General features: G+C 38.7%; 1 protein-coding gene across 6 annotated transcripts in view; it reads right to left on the bottom strand.

The window, feature by feature from the left end:
* ubr4 (ubiquitin protein ligase E3 component n-recognin 4) overlaps positions 1-13,186 on the bottom strand; it is a 57,083-nt gene extending 43,897 nt beyond the window's left edge. For all 6 annotated transcript variants that reach the window (XM_041946705.1, XM_041946706.1, XM_041946707.1 and 3 more), the window contains exons 1-14: positions 13,062-13,186; positions 8,633-8,730; positions 8,384-8,487; positions 8,001-8,130; positions 7,591-7,736; positions 7,268-7,367; positions 6,542-6,683; positions 6,219-6,343; positions 5,445-5,569; positions 5,142-5,201; positions 4,826-5,016; positions 4,325-4,424; positions 4,043-4,180; positions 3,619-3,736 (exon numbers count right to left, since the gene is read on the bottom strand). In XM_041946705.1, coding sequence (XP_041802639.1) covers positions 3,619-3,736; positions 4,043-4,180; positions 4,325-4,424; positions 4,826-5,016; positions 5,142-5,201; positions 5,445-5,569; positions 6,219-6,343; positions 6,542-6,683; positions 7,268-7,367; positions 7,591-7,736; positions 8,001-8,130; positions 8,384-8,487; positions 8,633-8,730; positions 13,062-13,186 — 1,702 coding nt within the window. The remainder of the gene's footprint in view (positions 1-3,618; positions 3,737-4,042; positions 4,181-4,324; positions 4,425-4,825; positions 5,017-5,141; positions 5,202-5,444; positions 5,570-6,218; positions 6,344-6,541; positions 6,684-7,267; positions 7,368-7,590; positions 7,737-8,000; positions 8,131-8,383; positions 8,488-8,632; positions 8,731-13,061) is intronic.
* Positions 13,187-14,019: the final 833 nt, after the last annotated feature.

Raw genomic sequence — 14,019 nt, 5'->3', positions numbered from 1 at the left:
ATATAAGCTGAGCTAGTGCGGTGTGCTTGCATATAACATAGTGGTGGTGGATGAGAAATATTGTGTGCACTTACAGAGCATTAATGGAGGAGCTCCGGCCCAACACAGAGAGAAAACCTGAGTTGGCCATGTTTGCAATAAAAACATTACAAAAAGCAGTAGAAAACTTATAATACATACTTCTAATTGTAGCCTTCTTTGTGAAAAGACTTTTTTTGTGTTTCTGGTTCTTCTGTGAGAATTGCATTAGCAGTTTGTGTAGGCTAAGTGAACCCAGACTTCACAACATATCGGTAGCGTGCCAGCAACGAGCACTGTTTGTTGTTTTCAGACAATACTCAACTAAAAGGTGTGAATGGATCGGGCGTTTGTGAGACTGTAATGTTGTGTTGGCGAAGGCTCAGTGTATAGGTTTTTTTTTTTATTTAACCTTTATTTAGACAGGTAATTTCATCGAGACAGACAGTCTCATTCTCAGGAGAGACCTGATAAACTGGTGGTCTGAGTTGGTCCACCTACAGGGGATATTTGGTGGCCATAGAGTAACTTTTTGTGGCCAAGGGCCATTGGGCTATGGTTAATGTCGAACCTTGCAAGGTATAAAGAGAGAGCGCAGCTGCCTATTGGGGTGCATATTACAAACTAACATTTGTCTTGTGTGCCATCCTCTAAGCATTTAAGTTTGACAATACTGTGAGAGATTTTTGTCAGACTGGGATGACAAAATTGGCACGACATGTCACAGGCATTGGGATTTTTTTTCAGTACGTACTAGCAACATGCATCAGCTACAACAAATATCCATTTAAGTTAAGTTAAAATACAAATATCTAACCCTGCTAATACAAAACCCATTCTGCCTCTGAAACTATGTTTCTAATAAGTTTCAAATAAGTTGGGACAGGAGCAACTGGGAAAGTAGTGGAATGCTCCAAAAACTGTTTTTTGATGGAGCGAGGTTCACCACTTAGTGAACACATGATTCTATAAAGGATGTTACTACATGGGCTCAGGAATACTTCGCAAAAGCTGTTGTCAGTAAAGTGCATTTGCACAGCTTGTTTGTACAATTGCATTGTTTTATTTACATCTTACACAGTGTCCCAACTTTTTTGGATTCGGGGTTGTGTGTGAACAGCCTCCCCCAGAGAAACAGGAAGAATTCCTTCAGATGTGGAATTGTATGACCTGGTGGACAGGGGCCTCCGCCAGACGTTCTGAGTTGACTTTCACAACACACCCTGCTCCAGTCTTAATTGGACTATAAGTCAACAGATCTGATTGTATGGTTACAAAGACATTCATCTCTAGCCTAAGGTGCTTTTCTACCAAGCACACTACCACTACCTTATACTCAAACACAGTGTTATGGACAGTCCACAACTAGCAGAGCAGTCACAAAGCACCACTCAGGTTCAGATCAGGCAGCCTGTCGCCCCCATTCAACTCCATCTAGGTTTTTCTAAAAGAGTTCTTATAACCCGGGGGTTGGTCCACCAGGGTCACTGCTTTCACTCGCCACCTGACTGGCAACACACTGAACTTGCACACCTATCCTTGAGAGGGGTGTCCCAACAAGGCTACCTGTTTCAGTAGATATGTATCAGTGCAATATATTTTCGCAATATTGTGATTAGACTTGAAAAGCATCTCATTGCGGATGTAGCCAGCTGAAGTATCTACAGATTCATTCAAAATTCAAAACAAGGATCAACTTTTAAGTGTTAAAGAATATCACTTTAAGTTGATATTCACAATTGCATGCAACATACAAACATCATAACTTTTCAGGTGACAGCAAGACGTAGCATCGTGTGTTTAAGCCCATAGTTTACAAGCATAACTTGAGTTTATCATATTCAAGAATAATACCACCGTTTTGACATGGGTCCAACATTACTTTTGTACTGAGCACATTTTCAGACATGTGTGAGGAGTAATGAAATGAGAAGTAAAAAGAATATGTTGACTGAAGGAAAAATGAACAAGTTCTGAGGTAGGGCTAGGTCACATGATCACAAAATCAATATTACACTTTTAAATACTTACCTTCGTACTGAGAAATTACTACATATAAATAAAAGAGTTAAGTTTAACTTGAAAAACAATTTGATCTGTCTCACAACTACACATGCACTAAATTAGACAGGACAAGGCAGGGGGCACAGACTGGATGACAAAGGAGTGATGTTGTGTTTTTAGGACACAGCTCTTGAAAGCAACTAGGGAAAACTTTTACTCAACATACCAAGAGGAGCAAAAATTTAGTCAGCCAGTGACTGTAAATGTTGGTATCAGGAACTTTTCTATTCATCACCCAGCTCTTATCTAAGGCTTGAATACGTGTAAAAATCCCACATGTCAACACCACTGGTATTATCCCTTGAACCACAACGAGCCACAGATGAACCTCTTTGACAAAACATTAAAATTTAACTCATGTCAATTTCAGTGGAAAGCACCTTTGAGACTAGGGGCTGTTTTGCCGAAGCCTTTGCATCTGTGGCTCCATAATTTTCTAAGCTATTAGGGCCACAGCTCAGAGCCTAAATTGTGAGACAAACAATAACAAAATGAATCTATGACAGTGAAGTGGACACCAAGTCTTTGACCTGAGGACAGAAAACTGCTGACCTGAGACACAAGCTGCACTTGTCTTCTCCTGTCTTCTCTCTGCTGAAATAGTAGACACTGTCAACTACACTGTCATTGTGTGATGAAGGGACAAAAAATGTAACGTACATTACTGTGTGCATGTGTTTACCCTTCTCACTGCTGCCATAACCTGACTGCGCTGACAGCATAGATTCCCTGCTCTACTGATATACCTCTGCAATGACTCTTGCACAGAGAGGTTGGCTGACTCTGCTCTCAGTATCTGCAGCCACACTGTCATCGAGAGAAAGCTCAGGCATACCTTGAAGGCATGACGCTTTGCTTTGGGATACTGACTTGTTTAGACAATTTACTCATGGAGCGATAAGCACATAGGTATGACTCCATCACATCTACAGTTACATTTTGGTCTGACCATACCTTCATTTTATGGTACATAAATGTATTATACTTGCTAAGACTGTCTTTTAAATCAAATATATTTCAGATGCATCAATAAGGAATTTAATGGCAGATGATGATAACCAATAATTATCTGTTTATTGTGTGTTGTGCATCCCTTACATTTATACTGTCAATATAACTGATCATTATTTGGACTTTTTTGGATCAATAAAGAGTTTGTACTGCTTGCACTATTAAATACTATTACATCAATGCACCATGTGTAGCCTAGTCATCATTTTATTAACAGTGTTTAAAGCTTGTATTTCACTTAATATCACCATCCTCCATTTTGCTGCACAGCATTTATTTTAATGTAATTTCAAATTAATATTATTTAATAAGCATGGTGTAGTAAACACAACAGCTGCCCCACCCCAAATATGTTGTTGTTGTTAATTCATTCTGTTAAAATTATGTCCAAAAAACAGCCAGATGTTTGATTTTTTTTCTAGTTTTACAAACCTAAAGTTGCTAATACTCTGGTATGAACATTGAATTTTTAGGAGGCCCCCTCGAGTGGTGAAGAACTAGCTTAAATCTAGAATGATAAAGTACCTTGACTGCTGTCCTCCTCTGTACTGCTGAAATCATCCTCATAGTAGGTGTTTGAATCCGTAGAAGCGCTGGCATCACTGCTGACTGAGCCCTTCCTCTGGCGTTGGAGAACACAAGCCTGATGGAAGCAAAAACAAGAACACTCGTAATAATGGTCAGACTTTTCAATCTTTCAATTATGTCTGGTACATACTTTTCAAATCTTAGCTGATTTTAAAGGCATGGGAGACCACAGACATAATGATAGATTTTAAACATTTTAAGAAGACACACACCAGACAATTCAGTCAAGATGCAGGATCACTGCATCTGTTTGCCCATATGCAGCACATGCACTTTTCTATTTGCAATTGCAAAATTAATAACTGAAAACAACACAACATGCAATTACCCAAATTACATTTATGCAAATATATGGCTGTACCTTTTTGTAGGAAGTGGAGAGAAGGGTGAACAGTAGATTGGTCAGGGGCACAGAGTCGATGAGCCTTTGGACTCTCTGGATGGAAGTGCTCTGTGCCATGATGTTGAGCTCAGCTGGTGGGCCATCACTCGCCCAACCCTGCAGGTGGTTGGCGGGAGGAATTGGAATAAGGAAACATGGCTTTCAAAAAATAAAAGGTTCCTTTGCATATGTTTCTTAGAGGTGGTTTTCCATGCATAAAAAATGACAAGAGAAAGTAAGCAGATTTGTTGCTCCATTTACCCGGTGCAGAGCCTCAACTTGCAGATCCTGGAAAAGCGAAGTCAAAAGCTTGATGGCGTGGTTGGCCAGGATAACGGACAAAACTCCAAACCCTTGGTGTCTTAAGAAAAACAACAAAAATGACAAAAACAACTAATGCACACATCAATTTTCAAATGAGACCTCCTTCCCACTGCTGTAATGCCCAAATTTCCACGGCTGGGGATAAATAAAGTTTATCTTATCTTTCTTTAATACAATAACATAATCATTATCAGAAATATTCAGTTTGTGCTTTTTGATCTACTAATATGCTATTAAACTCACGCTTTACTCAGAACTATCTATTTCTATTTCTATTTCTTGCAACCTACTCAGGGCTTGGGAAAAACATTTTCAGAGATTTCATAGCAGTTACTACTGTCCACACCTTCATTTGTATATATCTATAAAAAAAATCCTGCATAACTAAATGACGCTACAAACATGACTTAAATTAATTTCATATTCACTAGAAATTACCCTTTGCCAGGACCAAGTTTAGGCGATCCTGCGCCATCCTTGGTGCGCGCAGCAATATCCCGGACTCGCAGGGCAGCCAGTGGATCCTTCTCTTTCCCTTTATCCGCCAGGGCAGTAGGGCTCAGGTTAAGAATCAGGTACAGGCTGTTCAGAAGGCACCAGGCTCCAAGCAGCTGGAAGTTCTGATAATTCTGAAGTACACAAATAAAAACAATCCAAATTTCCAAAGCAGCAGTCTAAGTGTATCAAAACGTAATTAAGTACTGTAGTATAATTCTTTTACTGTTCGACTATAGCACTCAAACCCGGTACTCACCTCTCCTCCAGCTCTACGGGAGTTGCTGATGGCTTGTCCAATCATTTCATAGATCTCTAGCTGTTGCCAAAACAAATTTTGTATTTGTCACCACATTAAATTAGCTGAGACGATAACCTCTAGATCCCACTGACCTAGTCAGAATACAGATATATCTCTCCACAATTCTTTCATTATTTGAAGTTAGTAAACACGTATTTATCAAAATACAAGTTGGTCAACAAAGTTTCTATGTAGCACCAGACTATGTCTCGTTACTAACATATGGACATACATTGAGAATGTTGTACTCATGATACTTACGCATTTCTGGACAATTGTGGCTGCATCATTTTCATAGTCCTCCTCTTTACTCCCAGTGGAGGCAGAGCGGAGCTGCAAGCCGCTGCCTACCTGCAGAATGGCCATGCAAGTGGCCACACTCACACCTAAAATTAGTAAAAACAGTTGGGGTTTTTTTATGTTTTTTTTTTTTTTTTTTACATTTAACAATTTGACTTTCAACTCTATTACTGCTACCCTCAACTGTTTGTTAATGTTAATTTTTGACAGTTATGTGTACATATATATATATATACATACATACAGAATATCATATACTGTATGTATATATAACTGTACTGTATATGTACAGAAATTCCATCAGTTTTTTTTTTTGTCCAATTTGCAGGGGTGAGTAAAGTGTGCCGAGTAAAACCAGTTTCTCCTGCTGATCCCAGGTCTTTGAACACCTTCTTGAAGTGAATAATTGTACTGTAATGTGTAATATAATTTTCGCTTTGTTAAAATGTTTTTCATAAAATTGGTATCAAAAAAAGTATGTTTCAGGAATCGCTATGGACGTCAAGGTACTGGTACAGGTATCACAAATTTTTTAATTATACCCTACCCTAAGTACAGAACATTCAAGCACAGGACATATTGCTGCACTGTTTTATGGTCTATTGAGATGTTGTTGTAAAATTAACGACAGACAAACAGCATTGCCACTCCCTCTATATTGTTTGTTGAAGGTTACAGCAGTTTGAATCACGGGGCAGTATAATTTTATTTTACCTATAGAGAGTTATCACCTACCAGCATAGAGACAGCTCAAAGCCAGCACGGTCATGTCCAGTAATCTCCCTGGTGTCAAGGGCTCCAGTACAGGGAGGGAAAGTGTGTCCAAAGCCATGGTCACATCTATCACCAGTGAATGAAATCTGGTATAGGATTTAAACACAGAAAGTTAATTGAATTTTAGGGGGAAAAAAAACTTTTTCCAAAACATGGTCATCAAATACAAATGCTGAAACTTTAACAGACTATACGGCCCAGTAACAGAAAGTCAACATGTGATACAAATTACACAAAAATGCCATGTTTATATTTTAATCTAATATGTAAATGTGTAAAAATACCCATTGCGGACAGCAGTGGCATCAGCCACTGTGGCAGGCATGATGAAGAACGAGTTAGCTGATACAGCATCCTGGAAGCGGTTGATGTAGCGTAGAAAGTAGGGCAGGTTGAGGCACACTCGTAGCAACTTCTCAGACCCACCTAGAAATAAGTTGTGGAAAAAAGTGATAGTACAATGTCAAATGCTTTGAAACTCTTTTTCAATAGAGAGGCGGCCTTAAAATTCCAAAACAACATTCAATACTGGAAATCACTTTACAGAAAAGCTCGACATTAAGGCTTGTCAACTTGTCTAAAACAAGAAGAAAGTGTCTTCACAAATAAATACATTCAGAATACCAGTTTGAAAAGAAAGAATTTTTTCCCATGATGAGTTCAACTCAGAACGGCTTTACTGACCAATCAGAAGTATGATTTGCTTGTTAATGTTGAGTCCTGAAACATGTTGTAAAAGGAGTGCACACTTAAAGTGGATATACTAAAGAAAACATTAAACACAATTAACTGTAAAGAGATTCCCCAATATAGGTTTGCAGTGGTAAACAAAATCCTCAGCAATCCTCAGTTAGTGCATATTAATTAATGTTGAATTTAATATTCATCAGACTGTGTCAAAAACCTTAATTTTCATACATGTTTTAGCACAAACAGTCTGGATAAAACCATAACATATACTGTAAACCAATAAACCAGCAATGTCCTACAACAAAGAAACAACTACTCACCAAGTTCCTGTAAGCTTGACACATTCTGAGAGACAAAGGCATTTTTCATTTTGGCCTGAATGGCTTGATCTGTGGTTTGGTCATCGCAATCACTCTCAGCCTATAGTTGGAGAGAGTTGGAAAACAATGATTATGATGACAATCACCATCAGTGCAGTGAAAAAGCATATGCTTTGTATGTGGCAACTTAAATAATAGGTTGAAAGTGAATTTATTTTCAGTAAAACACTGATAAGGGGAAACAACTTGTTGTGTTTAACTTAAGTCAATTACTGATGGCAGTACTGGAGCAGGCAACTGGAGGGCTGGTTGGTAACACTTACCTGCATGTGTGCTGCTGATGGAGAGGCCAAGATGGTGGTAAGGTCAGGGTTAAAAACTGAAGTCAGCTGATTAAAGAAGTTCATTTGCACTTCTTTTTGTCGAAGCTCTGGGTTCACAGCACTGGGCAACTCCTTCTGATCTTCCACTATTAAATGAACAAGGACACAATTTTCTGTCACAGACCAATGCTTTTCAGTATGTATGAATACCAACAATACCACTAAACAATCAATTCACCAGTCAGTGCAGGAAATTAATAAATCAATAAAATAAATAGCAATGTATTGGTCCAGAGACAAAAATTCTTTGTTGCCTTAGTGGGGGCATTTCTCAAGATTCTGCTTGTTCTTTACAACACCAGCAGTGTTGTATCATAATCACTTTGATCCGTCCCTTAAGGGACACTAACCATCTGAGAGGGTCTTCACGGTTTGAGGCAACTTGGCAGATTTCATCATAGCGGTGAAAGTAATGATTTCTGTGCGATCTAGTCTGCTGCAGCCAGTGCAAAGTCCTTTTATTAGAAGAATCAGGTGTTTCTGTAGAAAAATAAACAGTATTATTCAATTCAATAAGGTCCTTTCAAACAGAGAAGTGACATACATGAAAAGCAGGTTAATGTCTAACTACCCAAAATGCAAAACCAAACGTGAAAAAAGCAGCTAAGAGAGAAAACATTGCAACATTTTGTCTGTGGCTGGGAACTGTTGCATCTCCTTAAAACTGACCAAAATCTTCAGTTGAACACAGTATGACAAAATTAGAATCTCCCATGCAGCTTGTTTCTCTCACCTGTGATACCGCACATGCCTCGTCTGGGTTCTCCAAGCGCAGTAATGAGAATTCAATCAATACTTTGCATGCTGCAGCAACCGACAGCAGCTGATTTCTCGGAACTAAAGGGACAAAGCAAAATAATTTTAAAAATAATTTGCTCGCTGGAAGAAACAAAACCTGCCACAATTAAATATTTTGGCCCTCATGTTAAAACAGTAGTTATTTCGTTTCAATTACAATAAAGAGAAAATGCAAGATACATACTTTGACCACATACTGTGGTGATGTAGTGTGCAGAGAGTGCCACGAATGATGAGTAGAAAGGCTCATACTGTTTGTCATGGTGAAGAATATCTGATTCACTGCAAATGAAAGGTGGAATATCTCATTAAATACAGTCATAAATGAATTTACATAAAAAAATCTTTATGGCATTTTTCTTGCTGGCGAGGAGAGTTAGGGGAGACAAAAAAGAACAGACAATGGCAAGGTGTTGGCATGAAAAACACAAGTCTAATTAACCTAATACCACCTAAAACATTTAGCCACAGTCTGATAACCTCCTTTACCAGACATACTGAACTCGAGAAGAAAATGTTGAACTGATAATCACACTTGCAAGAGTCATTATTAACACTGTGCAAATGATTAGTAAAATAGTGTGGCATTATGTTTGGTACTGTGTTACCTTTGGATTAATTTAGATTTTTGTGTCTTACTTTGTGTCTTTTTTGTGGTTGGTAACAGAGGCACAACAATTAAAGGTTTCCTAGACAGGCCTGTAGAAAATAGTATTGTATAGGGACACCTGTGTGGATTTCGCCACATTTAACAAAGAATGACATTTTACTATTAATGAGTTCTAACAAATGTATTCTCACAAAAATAACAAGAGAGCAGAACTGACCCCAGCTATCAGCACTGTGGCAATATATTGAGCGTTGCCCTCAGATAAAATCAATTCCTTGTCTTTTCTGACTGATGGATCTGCTTAGACTATCTGCAGTTTGTCACCAAGCACAACCACTTTGTGGTTAATTATGCAGTTGACCGAAGCCTATTAGATGCACTAAAAACACCTGGAAACACACAGCTCTGATGTAATGTTTCTGCTGATAGATCTAAGCAGTGTCCTCCAACATCCATCCAGCACTGGTACAAAATGCTCAAGCCAAGTGACACCTCTTCAGTCTGTGATCTGATCACATACTTCCGGAGAGAGGGAAGGCAGTCTGTGTTGGTGGAGATTGGGCACATGAACTCTGTTTTTTCCTTATCTGTAGTACGTATAGTAGTGTTTTTTTCTACACTGCAGGTAAGTTTCTAGAAGGTTTAGTAAAGGTATAGAAAACCAACAGACCCAACAGGCATGATGTGCATGCTGCTGATTCTGTGAAACTGAATCATTAACTGAAAGGGGCGTGTTCAAAAAAATAGCAGTGCTGAGTTCACTTAGTGAGGTCATTGATTCTGTGAAAAAAAATAGGTGTTAAACAGGTGGCCCTTATTTAAGATCAATGCAACTGATGCTGCACATGCTGGCTGTGCATTTATCCTTGAAAAACTGAGTAAAATGGGCCGTTCAAGACACTGTTCGGAAGAAGAGCGTTCTTTGATTAAGAAATTAATAAAAGAGGGGAAAACTTATAAAGAAGTGCAGAAAATGACAGGCTGTTCAGCTAAAATGATATCAAACACTTTAAAATAGCAGCCGAAACCAGAAAGGTGAGGAAGAAAAAGAAAAACGACTATTCGAATGGATCCGACAATAACCAAAAGCTCAGCCAATGATCAGCTCCTGGAGGATCAAAGAAGATCTAAAGTTGCCTGTGAGTACTATAACAATCAGATGACATCTATGTAAACCAAGCTACCAGCCAGAAGCCCCCGCAAAATCCCATTGTTAATAAAAAGACATTAGCTGAAGCGGTTACAATTTGCCAAAGAACACATTGACTGGTCTAAAAAGAAATGGCGTAATATTTTGTGGACTGATTAGAGTAATATTGTTCTTTTTGGGTCTAAGGGCCACAGACAGTTTGTCAGACGTCCTGCAAACACTGAATTCAAGCCACAGTACACAGTGAAGACAGTGAAGCATGGTGGTGCACGCATCATGATATGGGGATGTTTCTCATACTATGGTGTTGGTCCTATTTACGCATACCAGGGATCATGGATCAGTTTGAGTCCATCAGAATACTGGAAGAAGTCATGTTGCTGTATGCTGAAGAGGAAATGCCTTTGAAACAGGTTTTTCAACAAGACAATGACCCCAAACACACCAGCAGGTGGTTAAATCATGGTTCCAGACAAACAGCATTCAAGTAATGGAGTGGCAAGCAAAATCCCCGGACCTTAATCCCATAGAAAACTTGTGGGTTGACATAAAAATGCTGTTCATGAAGCAAAACCAAGAAATGCAGAGGAATTGTGGAATGTAGTACAATTGTCCTGGGCTGCAATACCTATTGACCGGTGCCAGAAGTTGGTCGACTCCATGCACCACAGATGTGAAGCAGTTATCCGGAACTGTGTTTATGCAACTAAATATTAATTTATGATTCTCAGAAAAGTTGAATCTTCAAGCATTTCTTAGTTTATACAGTACATTGGAGTTTGTAAAGGCATATGTCAACACTGCTATTTTTTAACATTATATTTCTTGACTTTCTGTAAAATATTATCAAATTCAATACTTTGAATTCAATACTTTTTCCAGTTTTCTTGCTTTTAAATAGAATGTGCAGTGTCCCAAATGCATTTGTGTTCATTAAAATACAATTTATTTAAAGTATTTGGCCATTTACTCACCTTTTTAAACACACAGCGATTATTTTGAACACAACTGTATATGTGGGTGTCTCCGCAATCACCAATACAGCTAAATACAAAGAAAACATTTGTTTTCAAATACCAAAAAACATTATCTCATGTTTCTCCAACTCCCACTTCTCCAAAAACAAGCTCCAAAGGACTGCTGTTAGGGTCAATTGCTGGCTTTCAATAAGATGCATTTTAACAGGGTGAAGGAAATGGAGGGCTCCTACTGACACAATCCACATCCGAAGAAAAATGCACAAGGACATGAAGACCAAAACACCCAAGATCGGCTGCCTGACTCAATTACCCCTCCATAGGACTTAAATGACACAATTTCTCACACCCGTCTCTGAAAGAGACTATATGACGCCTGCTACTTTTTATTTCCATCTTATTTTTCATTTATTAGCCACAACTGTTTGCAGTGTCTCTTCACTGTTGCTTTAAAATTAGGGATATGGCAAATATTGGAAAGACCTACATTTTTGCCATACACAGTTTACAATTCTTCTAACCATACATCACAAGTGTCAAACTACATTTGCAGCACTCACTCAGCGTAATGCAACTCTTAGGCTCAGAATATCAAAAACTCATGAATGGTCAATAAAATATTGCTAACAAGACTGCTTTACATCTAAAACCGTGGCTAATGAGTGAGCATCAGAACAGCCATAGACATGACAAACGCTTACACATATTGGTCGTTTCATGTGAAAACGAAACGCCTGGTAGCAGTACTATTGCTCATATTTGCAGGCTGAACGCTGCTTCAGAAAATGAAACCTACAAACATGGCAGGAAACACTTCACTTGCATGCCCGCAGGGATCAGCTGATGTCACCACAGGAGTGTCAAGTGACAACCTGGCTACTGTTTAAGCACTATTGACTCGATGATCACTCCATGGTGATGTATGCACTGGCAGTCTGCAGGGCCAAATGAGCATTTACTACATAGTTTTCCGAGAAAAGTCACGAAAAAGTCCCTGAAAATAAATACGCCTAACACTCAAGTTCCCCCTCCGTGACAGGCACTGCACCAGCTTCCTTTAGGTTTAGCAGCAGCATGTCGGATTTTCTACACAACCTCAAGCATTACCTTTAAATTACGACGCATCAATACCACCAAGTTATCGTCTTATTAACAATACCGTTACATTAACAGCGACGTATCATCACCTCATCAAAAATTAGAAGAGTAACGTTACATGGTCCCCGCCTACTTTTAGCCTAACCACATATATACGACAGCAGATAACGTTAAACCGGCTGGCTACCTACCTTACCAATCATCATAAACTGTATGACATACCCAGAGTTGACTGAATATCACAAGTTAAGCATACAAGCAGAATTGATTTTAGCCAACTAAAGTTAGCTGACGTAGTCAAATTTACTGTGGCTGGGCCATTTCAACGTTAAGTCCGTTTGGAAGGCCCATTAGTTAGCTTGCTGGCTAATGTTTGTGTTAGCTCGCTAATGATGAAGCAAAATTTGTAAACGTTCCACTGCGACGTCGATTAATATTTGAACAACAACGCTGTTATATTAAAGATCGATGGTGACCAGTCATACGTGGCTCCTTGTTTCAGTTTGTGAGTTACATGGCAGGGCAAGCTAAAACGCATTTTAAGTTAGTTAGCCAATATGCTAACGTTAGCTAACGTCAGCAACTGACTCGGTGCCAGTGGAAGTTAAGCTCAAGTAGCTTGCTAGCCGCTAACGTTAGCTAAGCGGGTAACGTTTCCCATCGAACTTAACTACCCAAGCTAAGGTTAGCAAGTTAGCCAGTTAGCTCACTCATGGGTGGACACGGCCAGTATTTGAGCAAATAGAGCCACGGATTTTATTGACATGTAACCTGTTACCTGTTGATTATAGACCCAATAAGCTGAGGTAGCTCTTTCGTTTCAAAAGCGGTGTACGAGGCTGATAAAAGCGGTCGCACTGCCGCTGTCCATTCGTGTTCCCCATCTCCTCCGCTCGACGCCATCTTGAAATCCCACAGAAAAAAAACTAGCTGCTGTAAGAATCAACTGTGAAAGTAAATCGCAGGGGGCGCTCACAATCTCACAACAGTCAGGCAACATCATTTCATCCAAACTTTAACTCTGTTTGCATCCAAAGAGCATACAGCAATACATCATACAGGTCACATCTAGTATATTTACAACTTTGGATTGCAATTGTTCCCACTGAACTAGACAGTTAAGCCTTGATTTTTTATTTTATTGTTAGATTAAAGAAACAAATATGTAGAATCATGACTAATTTAACATTCTTGTAAATTAATAGTGTATGTGTGTTCAACTAACTGAGCACATTTCTCTCAAATCTGAGGAATTATAGCGCTTACTAAATTGCCTCATGGACTAATACTGGCACAATATAATACAGGCTGTATAAGAATCAAGAATACTTACATTCCTTGTACCCTTAATGTAAACAGCATTGTGTCTATCATGGCCGTTGGGCTTTATTCAAGTATGATCTCCTTCATCTCCTTGACTTCCGACAGCTTCAACAAACAATATTTAGACGAGGAAAAAAGTGCAGTGTTCGTTTGACTAAGCACATAATTTTTTATGTTCAAATTTAATGTCTTTTTTAAAGTGAAATCTTAAAAAAAAAACACCTTTTAACCTTTTGTGCACACGTGTTTGTGCAAGTAATTTTGTTATTAATAATGAGCACAAATCATCACGAGTAAAATTCAAATTTTAAATTTTCGTCTGGATAAAAAAATCAAATGATTTGCTACAGTAAACATTACTATTATTATTATTATTATTATTATTGTTGTTGTTGTTGTTGTTGTTGTTGTTA

The sequence above is a fragment of the Chelmon rostratus genome, chromosome 10 (assembly GCF_017976325.1).
Source record: "Chelmon rostratus isolate fCheRos1 chromosome 10, fCheRos1.pri, whole genome shotgun sequence".
NCBI lineage: Eukaryota > Metazoa > Chordata > Actinopteri > Chaetodontiformes > Chaetodontidae > Chelmon > Chelmon rostratus.
Note: the sequence above shows the minus strand (reverse complement) of the source record. Positions and strands in the feature narration are given on the sequence as shown.